The following is a 22,758-nucleotide window of genomic DNA, read 5'->3' on the forward strand; positions in this document are numbered from 1 at the left end:
GGGCTATTTTGTCAATATTTTTCCTTGCCATTATGAATGCTAAATGATGCTAATTAAAAATTTCTTGCATTTTATTTATGAATTATTGACTTGTAAGTCATACAGCTTCTTTTCACTTGCCTTATCAATTAATATATTTCCTCTGTTTTACTGAACAAGGAAAAGGTTCAAGCACTGTCCTTTTTATTGTAGTTTTCTAATTCTGTCTCTCTTTCAATATTCAGAACATAACTATGAAACTCTAGAGTACTCACTTTGCTAACAGTCTGAAATATGTTATCACATTAGGAAGGGCTTTTGAAGGGTGAGAATGAGCTAACAGATAGTGACATTGTGTGCTCCGCTATGAAAGACACTTTGGAGGTCATTTTTTAAAGAGAAAATCAATCTTCAGCTTTGAAAGCTTTGACATCGATTTAAATTTGGCTAAGGATTTGAAGTTTCCTTTTGGAAAATGGATGAATGCAGAAAGAAACAATATTACTTGTAGACAACACTGAAAAGAAAAAAATTGCTTCTGTGCCCAATTCTGATCTCTGTATATTGTGAGTAGGAAATGATTAATTCCTGTGAAACTCTTATGCTGTGACACTTCCACCATCTTAACAGCTTCTAATACGTTTCCTGTTTTCTGAATCAGGGATATATACTTACCATTTTGTGGGTAATATGTGATATTTTTGTGATAATAAACAATGAAAAAACCCAACCCTAAGCTATAAAGTGCGAAGTCAGGAAAGACCAAAAGAAAATCTCCCACAAACTGAGGCTGCAAAGCTCCTGAGGCTCTGTGCCAACTTGCGTGGCTGAGCCTCGGAGCTGGCACTGAAGGGTTGTCTTCTGACCAGACTCCAACCATTTAAGATAACACACCTTTTATGTTCTCCAGCAAGAGATACAGGTTCACGACTGTGACATAGACTCTGTTTTGCATTGTTTTTTGAAGGTAGACTGGAAGGGTCAGGATAGTTTATGCTTTCAGTATTACTAAATAGGTGGTGTAAAATTATGTTTGTTATATAAGCTGTGTTGCAGAAGGCCAAGACTGATTCTAGGGCCTTTACTTATTGGGGTCTTGAATGGGAAATAGCAGTTGTAAGGTTAAACTCAAACTAGAGTAACTGTAACTTATGGATTCAGAGGTAGCGTGCTGTTACCATAGCTTGGTTTGGTCATTTTGGTAGTTTGCTTGGTAGTTCAGAGAAATTTTTGAAGTTTTAGAAATGCTAGCCATTTGGATAAACTGCTACAGAGAGTTGTTTTACAGAACTGCACGATTCAAAAAAGTTTTAAGTTGTGTAAATCATGCTGTTTGTATTCTTGTGTAGCTTGTAGGTGTCTGTTTAGCAAATCAAACACCTGAGAACTCTGTACATTCACTTTATCTGAAAGAACTGCTGAATAAACATCTAATTTCACTTGATGGTGAGAGCGAAAGGTTGAAATGAATAGATTTTGTTTGACTTCAGAATATTTTGAATCAAACCCTAATGTGTATGCATTTTTAAGTCAGCTGACAGATAGCCTTTTAAAAACAAGTTTATCACTTTGACACATTGAACCTCAAAATGAGGTTTTCTTTTTGCATTTAGAATTTCTCTGTAGGAGTGAGAACCTGCTACCAAATTGTTCTTTTAGCCGGCTGCAATAAAACTGCTCAGCTATGCTTGCTTGTAGCAAGGAACACTTCAACATACGTTTTGTCAAGACTCATATAAAAAAATCGTGAAAGGTTATGAGGCTTTTAATTCTGCAGTTTAATTACTGCAAATTGTTATTACCTTGCTATTTGAGGGTGGCACTGAAAAAGGCATTTTTCTCTATTATAATTTCTGTTAATGTCTTAATATTTTGAATCTGCATTTCATAGCTTAATGCCAGATCAACAGTAGATTATATTTTTGTATAACTGTAATAAATAGCAGACTCTTCACTATGGTATATCCAGATTTTCATACTCTAAGATCTAAAGGAGCAAAAAACGTAATTATTTATGTTAGACTGAAAAAACAGAGCTCAGAAGTTTGCCAGGTCAATGCTCTGAAGAGTATTTTCCCTTCTTTCTTTTCAATGTTTATGTGAAGTTTTTGTTATTTTAGTTTTCATGCTAATTGGGGAGTGGGGATTGCAGCACTGAGATGTTGTCCTTCCCTCATTTGCCAAGTTCTGTAACTGCATCTTCAGTGTGTCTCCATTTCAGAGTGAAAGCTCCTTATGTCAGGAGCTTTGTAGATTTCTTCCCAGTGACTGTGCGTTTCCAGGCACTTTGACAGCACTGAGTAAATTGCTCTAATGGGCTCAGAGGAAAGGAGTCTGCTAGTTTTAAAATCTATTCTAAAATATTCCACTGTTGGTGAGTGATTACTTGTCTGTACACAATGCAGGAAATTAAAATAAAACTGACAATCTAGTTTTTGTAGCATTTCATCTCTGTTAATAGGAAGAGACTTAAGAAATGCTAGTTGTCTTTGAGAGGTCGTCGTACGTGCCATGGCTTAAGATCTGAAGTCACATTTCCGGTTCATATATGTAAAGTTAAGCACGTGGAGCTTTTCAAACTGGTCACCAGTAGCGTCACAATAGCTAGAAGGAAAGATGAGGTTCACCTTAAAAACAGTGCATTGAGTGATACAGTGTTTTCTCTCCTTTGGAACATGGAGTATTTTGATAAATAATGGTAGAATTACTACCATTCTTAATGCTTAAATCTGTTAGGTTAGATCTATTTTAAATGCGCAATCATGTCTCTCTTTGTTAGGGTATACAGTAGTGGTTTCATAGTTACTGGTATGATCCAGGTTAGCTTGAAGAATCTCATTGACTTGAGTTTTCTTTAAAATAGATTCCCAAGTTGCACCACTATTTTAAGTTTGAATTTGACTTCCCCATCTCTGTTTTGATCTGATTAATTCAACCTTTTTCTGGGATGCTTACTCTTTGGGGAAAAAAAAGGGATCTGATGGCATGCAACCTGTTTAGAGATTAAAAATAACCTTTTCAGCTCCATGCTGCACCAGGGTGTAAAGTGAAGGATCATGAAAGGCAGAGGTCACTTGTGAGCAGCATGGAGCCAATAATTTAGGAAGTAAGAGAGGGATTTGTTCCAAAATACTTCTATAGGCCAGAAGAATATTTTTCAGGCAATTTGCTGTCTTCTTATGATACACTTAATTTGTAGAACAGCAAAAAATATTCTTAATTTTTAATTTTCTACAACGTATTGCAACTTGTTATCAAGGAAACATGGATCATTCCATTGAAACCACTTCTTCCCACTGTTCCCTGCTCCTCACCCAAGGCACCCTTACACCTTGCTCAGACTGCTCCCTTAGGTGGACTCAAGCATCTGCTTTGGTCCCTGTTTGTGTGCAACACCTCTCTCTCCAGCAAAAGTAGGAAAAAAGCTCCTTGTTTTCAGCTTTTTTAGTTCTTTCTCTTTCTAGGACAGGATTGTGTGCAGTGTATCTCTCTTGCTGGCTCTCTCACACCTTTGCCAGGCAACGGTAAAGATAACATCTCATCTTTTTTTTTTCCTCTGTAGAACACTTTTATCCAAAGTGCTTATTTGTATAAGAATGTGCTAACCTGGTGAAGATACATTCATTTCTTCTTCACAAGTCTTTCTCCATTTATAGCTTAACCATTTTTCTTCAACCACCCTTGAATCAGTATGGGTGAGCAACAAACCCTCACCAATTTGTGTGTATCATGATTTCAGGAGGGAAATGGTATATAGAGCAGTAACTGCGATCCTTCTGTCTGGGTGTGAATTCGGAGGTTTCCGATAGCTGACTTGCCAAGGTTAAGCAAGCTCTGTCAGTCCCCGTTTGGAAATAGAATACTTTCTGTGATTTTATTAAAAGGAATCTCTTACAGATGGGTCTTTCAGGTAGGTTACTGGAGAGATATGCCTCTACGTTGTTGTAGCTGAACGCAGGTTACAGGTTATGCTTATTTTGTAAGTAAAAACTTATCACAGTTACAAGAACTGACTTGGAATTTGCTGTAATCGTAACCCGACAATGCCGCTGCCATTACTGTTGCGTGATCCGGCGGGCCCTGCAATAAGCTTTGCGCTGCGACTGGCAGTTCCCCCACAAAGCAGCCTGTGCTGCAAGTCTTTTTCCTTCAGCATGCCTGAGACAGCTGTGCTCTGACCTGGGAGCAGGGCTGGGCGAAACAGCCAGCGAGGTGTGGGCTGGAAGAAGGTGCCTGGGGAGGACCTGGGTCAGAGAATCAAGTAACTCTGGGGTGATTTCTGCTGTATGGCAGTCAAAAAGAGGAAAGACCTGTGGGATCTTGTGGCTTCCAGGGCCCATGGCATTGCAGTGTTGCATCTTAGTGCCCTGTCAGTGTGTGCCCCTCTCCTTCCAGCTCCCTCCCCTCAGCAACAGCCCTTCATTTATTGCTCTCGGAGATCTATTCCTGTCTCTCACAAGTGACCCATTCCCGCAGTTAGAGAGCTAGTGTAGTATGAGGAACAGTTGCAGTTTACTTGGGAGGATTGCAGCTTCCTCAGTAGCCTGGTCTTAGTTTTTCTTGTTGCAGATTGACGCTTCTCGTGGTACTGCACTGGGGCTATACAAAGCACAGAGGTCTAAGCAGGAGCAAGTCTACTGCTCCCATGGCTTAGCCTGCAACTCGCAGCTAGTGCTGTGGGTAATGTATTCCCCCTGCTGAGATGCTGTACCTCTCATCCGTCACTTGGCGTGGTGGGAAGAAAAGCTGGGACTGTCCAATTTCATTGGACCCGTATTTGCCCTTTGGAAAGGAGATGGTTCCAGTAGGAACAAAGGAAAGGACTGCATCCTATGTAAAATATTTAGATATTAAAATATTACTAATTTAGAACTGCTGGTGTTTTGGTATTCAGTAAAATGGTTGTTTGGAAATGGGTGACTTAAGTGAAACAGTTGTAAAATGATTTTGAATTATTATATACAAGCTTAAGGCAGAATTCAGTTTAACTTTATTGGTATAGGACAGTGCTTGTGAAAAGTCAAAATCCTAGACTAAGTTTGAATACAGAGTACAGTGATAATCCCTTTTCTCTTTGAAGAATTCAGTTTAAATCAGGATTTGACAAATAGACTGCATGCGTCTGTAACAAGATTTGACATCATTAGTGGAGTGTATGCTTCAGCTGTGATGATAAAAATTATGTCAACCATAATCTTGTCAAGAAAAGAGTTACTTCGGTTTGCAGAGATTTTTTGAGAGTTAGTCAGTCCAGTTACTTTGTTTTCCATATTGCCAAACTACTAATTGTCCGTAGAATACTCTAAAGGTACCATAAATCTTTACCATTGACTCATGTATGTGTGTTAAAAAGTTGACTGCCCTAAAGAGCATTCTTCTCAAAAGAGTAGAATAATTTCTATATAAAGAAAAACAGTAATTCAGCAAAGTAGTGCAGTTTGGAGCTTTATGGTCCACCTTCAGAATACAATTTGTTATAGTAACGTTGGGCAGATATTTTTCTGTGTTTACAAGCTGAATGAAAGCTCTGTGAGCTGCTTAGTTTTTATTACTATATGGTAGCTTGTAAATCATGCTGTATTAGTAAGGGCTGGCGTTTCTCACAGGGAAATATTAGTTGTCTTGACGTTCTTCCAAATTTGTTAAAAGTTTTTAGCCAGTACAGCAGAGGAACAACTGCTAGGCATTTGTGTATGTGCATACAAGTCCTTAATTGGCTAACAGAAGCACTCCAGTATTATTCCCAGGAACTAAACATGTCTTGTTCTCTGGTGGTATTCTTAGCTTGAGAAACAGATAACATGCAATATTCAGTGAGTCATTGTGCCCAGCACCGCTTTTCCTTCACAGTGGTTTTAAGGGGGATAAATGCTTTGCTTTCCCATCTCTGTGTCTAATTTTAGTAGGCCAACAGGCAAGAGGACTTTCAGGCCACCTTCTCAGATGTGTGTCCATCCAAAATACTAAAAATTCAAAATGACCTGCCAGTTTTAGTTCAATTCAAGGGGATTTTCTTAGCGAGTTCTGGTTCAGCAATGTATGTTGCAAGTAGCTATGGCCGAGAGTTACTACTGTACTGTAAATGTTGTAGCTGTATAAAATGTCTCCTGTTCTTAGTTTCTGGGTAAATACACAGGGTCATGTTTTAGTGTTAATTTGTGACGCTCCACTAAATGAACATGAAGGAGATTTGGTTGTCTTATTACAAAACAGAATTTTGCCCCAGTACATTGGTGACAGTCATAAAAGAACCATAATCTGTTCTTTTTATCCTTTTGTGTTAATGGACTGTTATGGGTAAATTTCTGTCTTAAAAGGAAAAAAGATCTTGCAGCTCAAGGTATCTGGTTTTATGTTTTCTTACCAAGAGGGTGACTTGTGCAGGATGTAATTGTGTCTTTCTCTTTCTCTCTCTGACATGTATGTACACATATATTCACACATACAAATAAAAAATGAGGATTTGTGAGTACTGTTTTGGTAATTTTGCTAATGCACATGTTGCCTGATCTTTTGACCAAGTATGTTTCACACCAGAAGTCATGGCTGAATTTGATTTTACTGTTATTTTCTGCTATTTATAGCAGAAGAAATTCCTCGTGCTCTATATAAGGCTATTTAAAATGAAAACATTTAAAAATCAGTGACTTATGTTCTATATGTTTTGAAAACTCACAGATTTGTTTGAGGCAGCCTGCCAAAGACAGCTTTTGTTTTCTTGCAGACTTTGTTATAACAGTGCTGAACGCCTGAAGTCATGTAGCAGTGCATTTAGAAGCATTTTATTTTTTATTTTTTTTCCCTAATATTTTAGCCCGTTGTTCTTATGTGCTTAAGCTGGACTTGAACTTTTTGCTATGTAGGATTTTCACATACGGTAGTGTATTCATAGAGAAAAAAAATTGAACTTTTGCATCAGTGTAGATGTGAAAAACAGCATTTTATGCAAATAATTACGCGTTTTAGAAACCAACAGTTTAGATACTTGCTAACCCAAAGTGTCTTTGAAATTATGTCTGTTGTGTCATGAAGTGATCATGAAACTGCAGCCATCTGTTACCAAGAGATTATCAGACAGTTACTTTAAAAATGTTTAAAAATTAAAAACTGGAAAAAGATTATCAAGGTGGTTTCAGTTATTTCTCATTTGGTACCTGAAAACACACAATACAGTGTGTCTGATTTTAAAATTTAAATTAAAATATGGTTTAAAATGGCTACAAATTCAGTGAGCTTTGTGGAGATAAAATTTTGCAGTATCGATTGAATTCAGTGTTACCTATTTTCATGCCCAAAATCTCCCATACACAAATGAAAATAAGAAAATGAAGTAATATAATCTCATTTGAAAATTAATACTGCAAAATGTTTTTTGCCGGAAACAAAACAATTGAACTGTAGTGAACAAAGTTTCATATTTACAATAACTTGATTAATCTTTTAAAATAAGCATTACTTTTGACTCGCTATTAAAAGCATTTCCATGTTTTCTGCTATTTATATTTTTTTCAGGATTTCTCTATAACAAAGTCTCTCATTTTTTTTAACACAGGTATCTATGCATTCCAGAACTGATATTTGCTACAACTGGGGACTGAAATGGTATGACTGGAGCCATAAATAATTTGGCTTTGGCAGCTCCATCATTTTCTGAGAACCTGGAACAGAATTTGGGCTCTGCTTCTGCACTATCCTAGGTTATAATGCCATCCTTGCCTAATGAGGGAGGTATGCTAGTCTTGGATTTTTGATATAGCCTACTCATTATTCAGTATGCTTGTACCGCTAAGTTGTGACAAAGTAAATATTTGTATTTTTAGTTCATTTGTATACATTATTTGAGATATGAAGATGTTGACAGTTACGACATTGTTTTTCAAAGATAACCATGGAACTGCTTCTCTGACTTTGAGTTCGGAACTACCCTATCAGAGCACAATTAAAAGAAAAGTCAGAAAGAAGAAGAATGGAGTCATCACTGCAAATGTTGCTGGCACAAAATATGAAATTGGTAGGAAGCTACATATTTTGTTTCCATCCTAATAGCCATTGACGCAAGTGAATTACTAACTAATGGCATGAATTAATGGACTTTGCATCAAGCTGACAGTGAGACATTTCCAAAGGATTTTCTTTAATAAGAAATCTTTGTTCTTTTTTTGTAACATTTAGTTGATAGCTTTGAACACCGTGCATCTATTACTCCCCATTTGTTACTCAGAGAAGAGCCTTGAAATGCAAAAACTTAAGTAATTAAGACGACTGTGGAAAAACTGTCTAATTATGAATTATGTATGTGTTTGGAGCTCTACTTAAAGCCTTGAAAGATAAAAAATGTAGATTTAATGTTAAATACTCTAATTATCATACAGAGGTTTCTCAATAAAATCTATGAATGTTTTGATTCTTGTGACTACTTCAGAAAAATCTTTTCTCCTAGAACCTGAGTTATACCCGACATATAATTGGTATTTTATCTTTTTTTATATTAAAATAATGTATGCCTTTGCTTTTGTAACTACTGTACTTCGACTAAGGAGGCCTTCTTGTCCCTGTCTGCAGTGATACTTATATCATCACTGTTCTAAAATTAACATGTGTAATAGCCAAGATTAAGGCTAAAAGCTGTGCAAGTGGACTTTTACTAGATGACTATGGAATGCCCTGAAGCTCTTTACAGTTCCCATCAGTGGTTCTGCTCTGATTCCAGCCTCGATACAAGGTGCTATAACGTTGTAATGACAGGTTTGCAATAGCCTGATGGAAATACTGCAAGATAAATAATAGTCTGCATGCTAACATTGGTCTCAGACACAGGGTTCAATATTGGAAGTGTTTAAAACCTTAATCGAGTTTTTTTTAGATTTTGAAAATGAATCTATTTTAGAGATTGAAAATATTCCTTAAGTGTGTGATTTCTCTGTAGTACGTGTGGTAATACGAGAAATGGGATTTGTGAAAACACGTGATGAAGATGAAACAGCTAATCTTATATGGAGTGATTCTGCCGTGCAACAAGAAAAGATTGCTGAACTTCGGAACTATCAGGTAGAGTGGTAGTGAGGATTTCTGACATGTTTCAGTAAACTGCTTTGCTCTGTAATGTTCAGTAATGTGTCACTTTTGGTCAGTTACATCTGTATGGAAACTAAAAAAAACCTGCACAAAACACCACCAACCAGACGGCAATAAGGGTATACCACTACATATTTTAAAACCCTGTTCTCTTTTCCAGAGTTATTTGTTCATACCACTTGGAATCTGTTGTTTAAATATTTGGGGCTGTTCTTTCATGCTTTTGTCTGCCAGTTGGGTGTTGTGAATGATAAGAGTTTGAAGGAAGATGCAAAACGTCATTTATAAATTGCTCATAAGCTTTTCAGCAGTAAGTTAATAAGCAGAGCTCTCTCCCCAGTTTCTGTGAATAAATAATTCCTTTTTTTTACCATTACTTTGTCATAGCATTCTTTGTTCCAAGATAGCTTTGTGATTAAGAGTATGATAGCCTCCTTTCATGTCTGGAATAAAATCAGTGAGCATACTCATGTTGGTGGAAGAGAATACAACTTACAGTATCTTTAGTAGTGCTAAGAATACATAGTATAGTGTAAGATACTATCTTTAATAATTTATATGCAACACTAATTATGTTTGCCTGAGCATACAGTTGCATATTTTAAATGATTGTATTAGGTATGTCAGGAAAACAAAAAAGTACCAACTAACTTTCTCTTTTTCTCCTTCCTCAGAGAATCAACCATTTTCCAGGAATGGGAGAGATCTGCAGAAAGGATTTTCTGGCAAGAAACATGACTAAGTAATCTTTCTTTAAATACTATGGTTGAAAAATTTAATATTAAATGCAGTACAATACTGAATTATTGTTTGTAAGGTTTGTTTATTTTTACTAAAAGGCTATGAGAGGACCAAGAATAATTTCCAAAGTTCCTTAGCAACTTTGGCTTTGGTCCTGAATCTGTAGCGTTGGAGTGAGCTACTGTATCTTTCCAATTGACTTCAGAAAATGATTTGGATTCAGTTCTCTGTCTACGCATTGCGGGATGTAGGAGAGCCTTAAATTATTGTATAATGCGCTTAATACATAATACATCCAGGCATATATCATGTAATGTTAGAACAGAAAAAAATAACTAGTATGTGGATGGATATTATTTGTTTAAAATGACTGTATTTTTGCGTATATCAAATTTAAAAAATGTGAAGCATCTTACTGTTTATATAAGAAATAAGTCAGAGAGGCTTATTTGTCTTGATTATAAATCCTCCTCACTCTAGTGGAATAACTGGGTTCTGTGGAATCATCCTAACTGAGAATCTGTGAGTAAGACCTGTAAGAAAACAATAATGATTCAACAGCCTGGTAATAAGGAAAAGTTTAGGGAGAAATATGTGAATATTTTGATTCTTCTAATATAAATGAGTTTTAAGAGCAATTATTAATAGAGTTAATCTTTTGGCCCCCAATGTTACCTATACTGCATTTCCTGCTACCAGAACAGAATTTGTTTTAATAAATTAATGTAATTAATGTGATCTCTCCTTTCTCTCTTTCTCTTTTTCCCTTTCTATTTTGTAACTACAGCTCATAGCATACAGAATGTACGCAGCTATTATGATGCAATTTCTCTTATAGCCAATATCCAGGCAGTCTGGATCACAAGACAATGTGGTTTTCACATGCAGAAGGGTGGAAGTGAGCAGTGTAATATGTAGCATGTGTGGTATGAAAGGAGACAACACAGCACAGAAAGTGTAGGGACACAGAGTAATGGAACAGATAGAAGCAGGAATGTAATTGAGAACAAAAGGAGGCATGAGCATTGTTTTCAAGGGGAATAATCAGAACACAGAAAAGAAAAAAATCATAGAGATGCCATTGTAGGGACAACTAGGTCTTAATTTCTGTAAATGGTCTCTTAGGTGAGACCTCCTCATGTGAAGGATAAGTGTGGATACAGAATGAATACCCTAAGTGGGGAGAAGGTGTCCAGGGAGAAGGTGTCCAGAGTGAATGGGAAGGGGAACAGACCCATGTATGAGATGTTCTTTTTTGCAGCACCTTTGTTGTTTTCGTTTAAAAGGTTTGTGAACTGACCATGGGTCAAGTCCATACCTACCCCCAAACCTTCTTTCATACTTGAAAATTCAGAAGATCTTGAAACCTAGGCAGTGGAACCTGCATTATTAGGCTGACAAGTCATGTCTTTAGTAACCTACATTTTGTTCAACACCTTTGATTCTTTTGCACAGAAAGCACTCTGAGAAACAAGAGTACAGTCTGACAACATCTGTGAGCTAAAATAGCACTCAGAAGAGCAATAACTTGCTGTTTAATTCTCAGACCTCCTGGTAAGGACTGCAAAGGCTAAAGGATGGAGCAGCACAGTGAAGAAGTGGTTACCTACAGTAGTGGATAGCAGATGTGCTGGAAAATACGGCTATTGTAATGGAATAGGTCTTGATTCTGCAAGCTTCTTGATGATGTTCCTAAGCCATTTCTGAATAGGGCCAAGCAGGGAAAGAACAGAGCTGAATTCTTTTGTTAAAAGTTTGAGTGAACACCAGAACCTGTAAACAATGGCTAAGTATTCCGCTTTGTATTATTAAGTGTTTGGAAAGTTTGAATGAACACCAGAACTTGTAAACAATGGTTAAGTATTCCGCTTTGTATTATTAAGTGTTTGTAGTCTACCTAGTTATGCATAAGATGGAAAAAGGCATAGAGAACTGATGTACTTGCAGTCACAAAATAATACAGATGTATCATTTAGAACACCGTGAAACTATATTCATTGAGTAGCGAGTATGTGCATTGAAAACTGTAAGTTAAACGGCCAGTCTCTATCATGTAGCAGTTCAGGGTGCATATGATAAGTAATTTGATGAGGGATGGAAACTAACACAGAAATTTCTTTTTGCCTAAAAGCAGGATAATTTCTGCCTAGATAAGGTATTCAGCTTAACAAGGTAATAACATTTGTAAATCATAGAATCATCCTTTAAGATCATTAAGTCCAACCGTTAACCTAGCAGTACCAAATCCACCACTAAACCACAACTACAAATCTTTGAAATACCTCCACGGATGGTGACTCAACCACTTCCCTGGGCAGCCTGTTCCAATGCTTTACAACCCTTTTGGTGAAAAGTTTTTTCCCAGTATCCAATCTAAACCTCCCCTTGCGCAACTTGAGGCCATTTACTCTCGTCTTATTGCTTGTTACCTGGGAGAAGAGACCGACACCCACCTTGCTACAACCTCCTTTCAGGTAGTTGTAGGGAGCGATGACGTCTCCCCTCAGCCTCTTCTTCTCCAGACTGAACAAGCCCAGTTCCCTCAGCCGCTCTTCATAAGACTTTTTCTCCAGACCCTTCACCAGCTTTGTTGCCCTTCTTTGGACATGCTCCAGCAACTCAATGTCCTTCTTGTAGTGAGACACCCAAAACTGAACACTGTATTTGAGGTGTTGCCTCTCCAGTCCTGAGTACAGGGGTACAATCACTTCCCTAGTCCTGCTGGCCGCCCTGTTTCTGATACAGGCCAGGATGTCGTTGGCCTTCTTGGCCACCTGGGCACACTGCTGGCTCATATTTAGCCGGCTGTCGACCAACACCCCCAGGTTCTTTTCCGCCAGGCAGCTTTCCCCCTGATTCTTACCCATAAATACTCAGCCCTATCGTCATCATCATTAAGCTCTAGATAATCAAAACACTCCCTAACACAGGTAGCCTACACATGGCTCCCCCACTGACTCTCTGTCCTTGCCCATCCCTTCTGAAGAGTTTATAACCATCCATTGCAGCACTCCAGTTGTATGAGGCATCCCACCATGTTTCTGAGATGGCAACTATGTCATAGTTTTCCTGTTGCACAATGGCTTCCAGCTCCTTCTGTTTGTTGCCTATGCTGTGTGCTTTGCTGTAGGTGCATTTCAGTTGGACTATTGATCCTGCCACCTTTTTGGGTGGAGAAGCCCTAATTCCTACATGACCATTCTCGGGCGCTTCCATGGTTTACAACGAGTCAATAACCCTTGCCTCTTTGCTGCCGCATGGAGCTCAGTTCCCCCACCTCCACTGAGACGGCAGACCACAGGACCTTGCTAGCATCCCATCCCTCAAACACTGTCATGCTGCCCCCAGGCTTATCTCCAGTGGGCCTGGGTTTGTCCCTGTCCCCCTTCAAATCTAGTTTCAAGCTCTTTCAATAAGCCCTGCTAACTCCTGTGCAAAGATCCTGTTCACCCTTTGAGACAGGTGTACACCATCTGTCGCCAGCAGGCCTGGTGTTGTGTATACTGACCTGTGATCAAAAAACCCCAAATCCTGCCACCGACACCAGGCTCGGAGGCAGGTGTTGTCCTACTGGCTCTTCCTGTTTCTTCCCTTGTCATTCCCTGCAACTGGAAGGATAGAGGAGAACACTACTTGTGCTCCTGGTCCCCTAACCGGTCATCCCGAAGCCCCAAAAAGCAGAATATTTAAGTATATATATCTTATATATCTATATCTCCATAGCAGATGGAGAGTAGTTTAAAAATGTGCATGTATTATGAATTATAATATATAGATTTTTTTTTAAAAACTTTTTCTGAATATTTGGTGGCTTTCATCAAACCAGATTTGTAAAAATTGTAGTTACAATGAAGCTGCAGAAGCACTGAACCTCATGCAGTACTTCAAAACTACTGTAGCTATTGTGGTTTCTGCAGAGCGCTTGTTGGGTAGTTGGCTAAACAGTTTGGTGACAGTGTATCTATTATACCAACAGGGCTTGGCTACAGTCCTAGCCTTACAGATGTGGTTGGCAGCTCTGTTCTTTCCATTAGTATTTAAGCCACTTGAAGAAAAAGTGTCTTATGCTGCATCAGGAATATTATGTAGGCTCATAGTGGAAACGAAAAATTGAAATGATATTGTAAATCTCTTTTACATTTAAGTTATCCTGATACTATTATCTTCCATTACAAAAATAGAAGTATACCTAAAACTGTAATTAATGAAAAAGTATTAAAATTCATCATAGTGCCATTTAAAAAAAAAAAGTCAAAGTTGGGGAACTTCTTATGTCAGCTAATTTCTTATTAAACAACCAGTCACTTTCTGTTGGTCTGTGGATATTTGTATGTTAAATGTGTTTACCATATGTTACAGAGTAGTTTAGAGTTACCTGAACTAATTTCATATGAGGTTATGTATGAAGTTTCAGGTATTCTGAGTACCTGAAAAAAGCTGCACCAGTATTTTAACTCATAAAAGACTAAATTTATTCTGCTGGGAACTATGGTATACTAGTCTTCATGGTACTAACAAATCCACGTTGCTCCTATAACTCGGCTGTTAACCAGTATTAAAGTTACTTTGTTTAAAGCTAACCCATATGTGTGTAGCCCACATGCCAGTCTGGTGTGGGTATATGCTTCCTATCTGCCAGATACACAACTTTGGGTGATGGAAACTTCTGCTAACTGAATTCTCTACTATTTTTCCTCTTCTGTTTGTCTTTTCTCCATTCAGACAACAGAGCTATAAAGTGAGATATGGTCACTACCTCAGTTGCCACAGCTGTTAAAGCAGGGAGGTCAGGACCTTGCTGCATCCTTTAACCAGATTCAGTTTAAGAGGTTGTTCCCTACAATGTCTTAACCTAATTTTTGTTTTAATCCTTCTATTCTGCACCCCTGCTTGTCTTGCTTTGCATTTGTTTACTTTCTTTTGACTAAATAAGGTGCTCAGGGAATCTCAATCACAATATGCTGGTACCAAACACAAATCCAAGCTTCCGTATTTTGCCCTATTTTGGAGGTGCATGAGCAGTTGCTTGGTCTGTTTCAAAGTATATTTACTACAATTCTTTACTTAAAAATCCTTCAAAAGGCTGGAAAGAAAGTACTCTTCTTAAATTGCTTCCATTTTAATTTTAAGTTCAGTTCTTGTAATTAATATTTTTTTGAACCCATGAAGAAACTCTAAATATCCCAGATCCTCTTTTTTGTGTGTGTTGATCTTCATACATCCCCAAATACATGCCAATATGAAACTTGCCAAATATCCTCACCCCTCCTAAGGAAAAAAAAAAAAAGAAAAACAGAAAAAAAAAAAGAGAGGAATCCAGGAGTCTGTTAGGTGGGAAAAGATCTATAATCACACGGTCTGTCATAAGCTTAATATTTCTAAGAAAAGGAATAGCATTAAATCATCTGAGTAACTGACCAAAAACTATAACAGGGGTGAGATGGATGCCAAGAAATGAGATGGATGCCAGTAGCATAATAAGCAAATACAATAATAAGCAAAAATGCACAAGATAGTCTGGTTTTGTTGTTCTTAAAGTATGCATACAAATACGTTATAGAGCTCTAACTATTAAACAGCTGCAGAAGTTTGCTTTCATACTACAGCATTTTGCTAAAAAAGTTTCCTTGTCAAATACTGTAAATGCTCTTTAATCCTGAGGATTGATACATCAAAGTAGTTAAATAATTTTAACTCTGTTACACGTTTTTGCAGAATGATCAAGAGTCAGCCTCAGGAGTATAGTTTCATTCCTCGAACATGGATCTTCCCAGCAGAATACACACAGTTTCAGAACTATGTAAAAGAACTGAAGAAGAAACGTAGACAGAAAACTTTCATAGTCAAACCAGCTAACGGTGCAATGGGACATGGGTAAGTTGCATGTTAACTTCAGTCTTCTTACCCATTAAAGGTGAAATCCATGCTATTTACAACATTAACAGAAGCTCTGTATGAGCAAGAAGTTTGCAGTTAAAGCTGTATAATCAGTATAAGAAAATTCATCTATTGCATGAAGGGTTAACAAGCAGAAACAGCTAAAATAGAAAGCTAAATGGAAGTGGTCTTTTAATGTTGTTCTGAATGTGGCATAATTAGAGGATGCATTTTCTGATGAGGCTCAAATAGTTCTCAAGATCAGGATTATTTTTATTATGAGTTTATCTAAAGAATATATTAATTAACCTGTTGTGCTTAGATTTATGGGGTGAGATTGTATTGGGCATAAATGGCAGGGTTTGGGTGGCTGGGGGCTGCAGGGCTGTCATGTGAGAGAAGGTCAGCATCTTCCAGAGCTCTGAAACCCACCCAACCACTCCATTGCATGCCAAAACTGCAGCCAGTCAGAGAAGCACAAACATATTTAAGAGTGGCAGCCACGAGGTGTAGCAGAAACAGAGGAGACGCTGTTGGGGATGTGGCTGGAGGTGCACTCTTGGAAGGAGGTGACACCTGTGTCAGACATCCCTGAAGAGACTGTGACCTGCAGTTTTGCCTGTGACAGAGCTGCACAGTTAAAAATGAGATAAATATTGCAATTTAATTCTTCACTCTGTTTTTGTTTTTAGGTATTTCAATTTTAGCTTTTATTGCTTTTAATATAAAATTGGATTATACAGAATAGTAAAGCTCTTAGCTATTAAAAATCTATCAGAATTACTGTAAAAGTAAACCCCCAAACTTTTTCATGTCCTTATTTTTCAGTCCTCTTGATAAGGGTAAAGTTAAGCTGAAGGGAATGATAGCAGCATATTTCAGAGAAATGCCTGGAAAGCACTTCAGTATATTCAGACTATTCAGCACCAGAACACTGAAATGTATCATAAATAATAGAGGGTACAAATAAGGCAACAAAGCTATGGGAATTCAGGGTTAATAATGATACACTGAAAAATGTTAGCTATTACAGTTATTTAAAAGTCTGTGTAGTTAGGGACTGCCAGTTTATAGTCTGCGTATCAACCATTTGTCATTGATGTGGGGAAACCGGAATACAGAAATAGTGAGCTTAATCTGTGCCATCCTTCGTTGTACCGATCAGTGTCCTGCTTTGCAAACACCATCACTGAGTCAGGTTAGCACTGAAAGTTCTTTGCAACCTGTACCTCATGCAGAAGTTGTGACAAAGACAGACTGGAAGCCTGTTTTCAGAGCTGCTTGGGGAAGAATAATCACAAAAGCTGGAGGCTGGTCATTCTGCCAAACAATTTTTAAGTGTAGAGGGAACCCATTATTACAAGTTGTTGAATCAAAGGAGGCAGAAAGTTATTTTGAAATGGCTCATTGCCTTTTTTCATCCAGTGAAGCACCATAAAGGACAGGAAACCAAAAGCCATGTAAGCAAATGGCACTTTTTCTCTACCCTGCAAATCAAATATGTAGGTGTCTCTACCTGGAGAATCCAGGTAGATTTTAGCCTGACTACCTGGCTAGGTGGTCATCAGAATCTGTTTCAAAGAGTAATGTCAAAGTTCCATGTTTTTAAAATAACTTTTGTTTTTACCAGGATCTCTCTAATAAGAAATGGAGAAAAGTTACAAGCTCAGGATCACCTGATTGTTCAGGAATATCTTGACAAACCATTTCTTATGGAAGGCTACAAGTTTGATTTACGTGTGTATATTCTTGTAACCTCCTGTGATCCATTAAAAGTATTTTTATATCATGATGGACTGGTGAGAATGGGCACAGAAAAGTATCATCCCCCCAGTGACTCAAATTTGGTAAGTTGGAGTTCTTTTCAATTTATTGCTTATGCATGTAGAATTTTACCTGTGTAGTGTTTGGAGGAGGTAAAATAAAATAAATTGTGACATGAGATTTAATTTGGTATTCATCTGGCTGAATTTTTGCATTGTCATTGAAGAGAAAAAGAAAAGATATTTAACTTATGCTTTTCTATCAAAATCCCAAGTATAGCCATATTATTGCTTATGTATAAAAATTTTATATGACTTTGCATGTATGTATGCTAAAGAGTTTAGATATTTCCTGAAAGAAATGTCAATTATTGACATTCAACCCAGCGAAAGTGAAGTAAAGAAAATAGTTTCAAGAACAGCTACATTGCTTTTATATTTATCTGAGACTCAGGGGGGAGGATAAGGTTTGTCTCCTGCTAGATCATTGTTTAACATCCCTTCTGCTGAGGATCCTGCAATGTTTCAGCCGTTGTGTTGGGAACCTATGCGGAAAACACAAAAACAGTGGTATAAAGACCAGTGCATGAGAGTGGTCACTGCAATCCCTGAACGTGAGGGAGTCAGCTGCTGGTGCTGTTTGTCAGTCACTTCTTCAGCAGGGAAAGGAGTATATGCTCGACAACTGTAGGATGATACAGCAGGGCTGCCTATGAACTTGCAAAGAACCAAGAAATGGTAAGGGACGTGCTAAAGTTTTTGGACGCTTTAGTCCTCCTGTTCACTGTATAGCATGCTCTCCTGTTGAGGGGCATCACTCCTCTTTTCTGGCACAGACCAAAATGCAGATGTCTGTTAAGAAAGAAGTAGATCTGAAGCATTGGAAGGCATCAGTAGATTTGAGATTTTTATACCTCACCCTATACTGTGTTGCTACTCTATCTTTCCTTTTCCATGCCATATACTTTTAGAGCTGCTTCAGAGTAATTATGCAATAGATGACATATGGAAAGCCTGTTTCCCTACTTGTCACTTGAAATTGTGACTGTCTCCTAGTGCTCCTTTGAAGAATGTAGGTATAATTTGGAGCCCAGTACAAATGGTATATTTGGAAGAGTTCCAATATTATATTTGGAATAGTTGGCTTTTACTATTTATTATTGTTACTAATCTCAGCATTAGCAGCACTGAAATATGCTCTGAGTGGATAAACAGAACAAGCAGTTGTTTCTGTGTTCTCACAACTGTTCATGTTGTAGTTTGTCTGTTGTATGAAATAACCTGGCTTATCACTAATGACATTGTTCTTTGGATAACATTGTTCCATAGCAACATTGTTCCAGATAACTTCAGACTGAAGATTAGTTCAGATGTTTAACAAATGTTCTAAAAACACTTTCATTTTTTTGGTAATCTAAAAAATAATTGCTATTGTCTGAAATAATGAATTTCATGGAAAGATGACATTTATAATGACTCAAAAACAATAGCTTTTTGAGAATGATTCTCAAAGCAGTAATAGGAAGCCATGGGAGAAATTCATTATGTGTAGTGCTAATACAATATCTTGTTAACTAGTCTGCAATTAAGTTGATTGGTTTTGTTATTTTCATGAAGTTTTTTTAAACATAAGTAAGTGCAGTGAGATAAATGACAGCAGAAGGCTTGTGTTATCTATTGTCTGTCTTATCAAAAAGGAATTGGAACAGAAGGCTTATGGTCAGCTTAGAACTTCAAACTGCACTCAAGTAAGGAATCAAACATGACAGAGAACTGTCACTGTGATGAGGACAGTTCTCGTGGTAGTATAGGTGGACAAATGAATTAATATCTGTGCCGGGAAAGAATGTAAACATAAATCATGATGTATAATTGGCCTAGGAAAGGTAATTTTATTTTATTTTTTTAAATGCAACTGATAACATACATCTATTCCTTTATGGAGCAAAATGCCACCAGCAACTATAGCACTCACTCATTTATATAATTTATATCTTAAAATTTACCTCCCTCTGATGCATGGTTACCAGCCAGTCAAAAATGAGCAGTTTTGGCAGATATCAACATGGCAGATGAGTTTATATGTAAAAAATATTTAAAAGTATCACTATCATAAGAACATTTCTCATAAATAAACTACAGTGAAAACTGAAATGTGGGATTGTCTGTGAAACAGATGCCAGAGTGTTTTTTAGCACTTTTAAAGTAGCACTTCAAAATACCATCTTTATTGTTTGCTGCTTGTGGAATGTAATCATTCTGTAAGTTATGATAATTGCTCTTCATGTTTTTAGGTGGTAGTTTACATACGGACCTGTAAAAATGGCAGATATATTACATTGCCTAACCAGATGTTGAGTGGTAGATCAGTTAACTGGAACTGGCTTCAATACGAGCTTGGGTTTTGTTATAAGACTTTGAACATACAGTGGATGAAATCTCCAAGAATCAGAAACACTAAATATGCACATAGTGTATTTGCAAATATGAACTGTTTGACTATGTCATTATTGATTTAACATATTTTTTTTCTTTTAATTGTTTTGAATTGACTATTCTAGATTTGTATTTAAGGGTTTTTTAATGTCTTTTCTCCCTTTTTTTAGAGTCAATTGTATATGCATCTGACTAACTACTCTGTCAATAAACATAATGAACACTTTGAACGGGATGAAACAGAAGACAAAGGAAGCAAACGCTCCATAAAATGGTTTACTGAGTTTCTAGAAACAAATAATCTTGATGTCTCCAAATTCTGGAGTGATATTTCAGTAAGATAAAACTAATACACTTTTCTTTATCTTGTGTATATATATTCTTAGAAAATTAATTGCCTTTGCCATCTGCTTTACTGGAATTCAGAATGATTTTTGAAACGGTGTTAATTCAAATTCTCAACAATGCATGCCACAAAGGACATACTATAAATGATGATTATATTATTCTTGGAGATTTTTCTAGAGTATAAAGTGAATTTTATTTGTGAATATTTACATATTTGTAGTGAATGTCACATATATCTATGTACTTGAACGTGCGCCATTGAAATTAGTGGTTATGTTACAAGTGTCTTTCGGTGAGGAATAGGCCTAAGATTGTTAGAGCTTAGGCATCACCTGTACGTGTGATTCTGAGAATATTTACTGAAAATGATATTACAAAATTAAACGGGTAAAGATTGGCTGTACTATACTTTGTTCCCAATATAACTTTAGTATTTAAGTTATTACATATCTAAAAGTACATATATATTATGGAAAGTATAACAGTATACTTTAGAGCTATATTAAAAATATATCTGTTACTCCACAGGAATAGTTTATTTATTATAGACCACTGACTTGGTATTTTAAATCTTTTTTTAGTAGATACTTTAGTGAAATTTATAAGGTTAAAGTATGAAACACATTAGTTCAATATATACTGGTGTCTTCTCTCCTGATGAATTTTTCTGAAAAAAATCCCTACAGGAGTTAGTAGTGAAGACTCTCATAGTTGCAGAGCCACATGTTCTTCATGCTTATCGCATGTGCAGGCCAGGGCAAGCACCAGGAAGTGACAGTGTCTGCTTTGAAGTCCTGGGATTTGATATTCTGCTGGACAGAAAACTAAAACCATGGCTCCTAGAGGTAAACCTCTTTAAACAAATGTAAAGTTAAATTTTAAGAATAAAGTTAACTAAGCCCCAGCTGAATCCATATCTCTGTAAGACAACTTCCAAAGAAAATCTGTGCATTGCAGGAGGTACTGTTGTTGAGTACATAGATGGTGCTTTTTCTGCATCATCCATGTGGAAACGCTGCCTTTGCAGTGATTTTTGGAGACTCAGGTAATGGTAATTGTCTTTCTGGAGGAATGTTGCGTTTCAGTCGTTTTTGAAAGTTTTAATGAAAAATGTGATGTTAATTCAGTTGTTATTGTAGCTGCAGGACCTTGTTTATAGCAATTGGGTGCTACGTAGATTTCCTTCATGAGTATGGCTCTGTATATGGCTCTGGCAACTTTTGTGAATGTATGATGTTAATTTTCTTTTTTTGGGATATGTGTTCTTTTCCTCTCCTGTGGCTTTTGAAAGCACCCACGTAAACAGAGGAAGCTAATTTGGTATACGTGAAATGCTGTCAAACAATTGGCATGAATGGACTGGAAGAAATGTTTCTCCTCTGACTTGTTACTGGTACAGTTACGTTTAAGTTCTGCTTGAACACATTTTCAACCAGGAGTGTTTGAGGTTTGCCTATTGTGTCTTTAATTACACCATTAATAACAAATTACACTCTTAATAACATACATGGAGTTCACCTGTTTTTTTTTTCAGATTGTCTTATATCATTATGTTAACTGGTTGGGAGGCTGTAGAGCTGGAAGAAAAAAGCAAAATGTGTTAAAAATATCTCTGTTGACAATAAATAATGAGTATGATTTGGCTACTGATGAGCAACATGTACACAATTTCCTGAATTATAACCTTGTTCTCAGGCCATTAATACTGTCAACAGTTGTTTTGTTGTGCTTATTTCTCTCAAGAGTTCAGTATAATTTTAATTTATAATTTATATAGAAGAGTATGATTTGGCTACTGATGAGCAACATGTACACAATTAATTTCCTGAATTATAACCTTGTTCTCAGGCCATTAATACTGTCAACAGTTGTTTTGTTGTGCTTATTTCTCTCAAGAGTTCAGTATAATTTTAATTTATAATTTATATAGAAAAATATAAATTCCTTCACTGTTGCCATGCAGATGTGGGCGCATTTGCTGGCTTTCATGTGCTAGACAAAAGCAGCACATGACATGAACTTGGTCTGTACTACAGTGACATCTTCTCTTTTTGTTGAACAAAGCCTACTATCCCTTTGATTTAGCTCTACGCTTCCAGATTATCATCTCTAGGTTGCCTATATCTTGTGTATAAGTGTATGTAGTTGTTTTAGTACAGACTGAAGTTGGTCTGTGTATGCATTTCGTCCAGCATTGTAGCAAATGGTGACAGACCTCTTCTATGAAAGATGTTGAATCAACCTGTGTAGTCAGTCAGTTCTGAAGAGCACCCCTCTCTCTCCTTGGATGTTTACATGCAGTGTGGAGATTTTTAGGGGCTTTGATTCACCAATTATGATAACGGGACTCAAAGGAGAATCATACCATCCCAGACTCCTTGCTTGTGAGGGAGGGATCTCAAGGAGTGAATGCTGCTCTATTTTATTTTACGTTGCTGGAGAATACTTCACAACTTGGAGTTGTGTACCTGGTTGTTATTTTTTTTAAATACAGAAGTCTAGTTATTTCCTTCTCTGCTTTTGGCGATACAGGTATTCT

General features: G+C 37.0%; 1 protein-coding gene across 1 annotated transcript in view; it reads left to right on the top strand.

Annotated features, from left to right (window-relative positions):
* Nucleotides 1–7,545: 7,545 nt before the first annotated feature.
* Nucleotides 7,546–22,758, top strand: part of TTLL7 (tubulin tyrosine ligase-like family, member 7) — a 53,693-nt gene continuing 38,480 nt past the window's right edge. The window contains exons 1-8 of the mRNA XM_010285737.1: nucleotides 7,546–7,707; nucleotides 7,862–7,990; nucleotides 8,906–9,027; nucleotides 9,729–9,796; nucleotides 15,511–15,669; nucleotides 17,303–17,519; nucleotides 20,042–20,206; nucleotides 20,906–21,064. Coding sequence (XP_010284039.1) covers nucleotides 7,683–7,707; nucleotides 7,862–7,990; nucleotides 8,906–9,027; nucleotides 9,729–9,796; nucleotides 15,511–15,669; nucleotides 17,303–17,519; nucleotides 20,042–20,206; nucleotides 20,906–21,064 — 1,044 coding nt within the window. The 5' untranslated portion in view covers nucleotides 7,546–7,682. The remainder of the gene's footprint in view (nucleotides 7,708–7,861; nucleotides 7,991–8,905; nucleotides 9,028–9,728; nucleotides 9,797–15,510; nucleotides 15,670–17,302; nucleotides 17,520–20,041; nucleotides 20,207–20,905; nucleotides 21,065–22,758) is intronic.

The sequence above is a fragment of the Phaethon lepturus genome, unplaced genomic scaffold (genome assembly GCF_000687285.1).
Source record: "Phaethon lepturus isolate BGI_N335 unplaced genomic scaffold, ASM68728v1 scaffold1624, whole genome shotgun sequence".
Lineage (NCBI taxonomy): Eukaryota > Metazoa > Chordata > Aves > Phaethontiformes > Phaethontidae > Phaethon > Phaethon lepturus.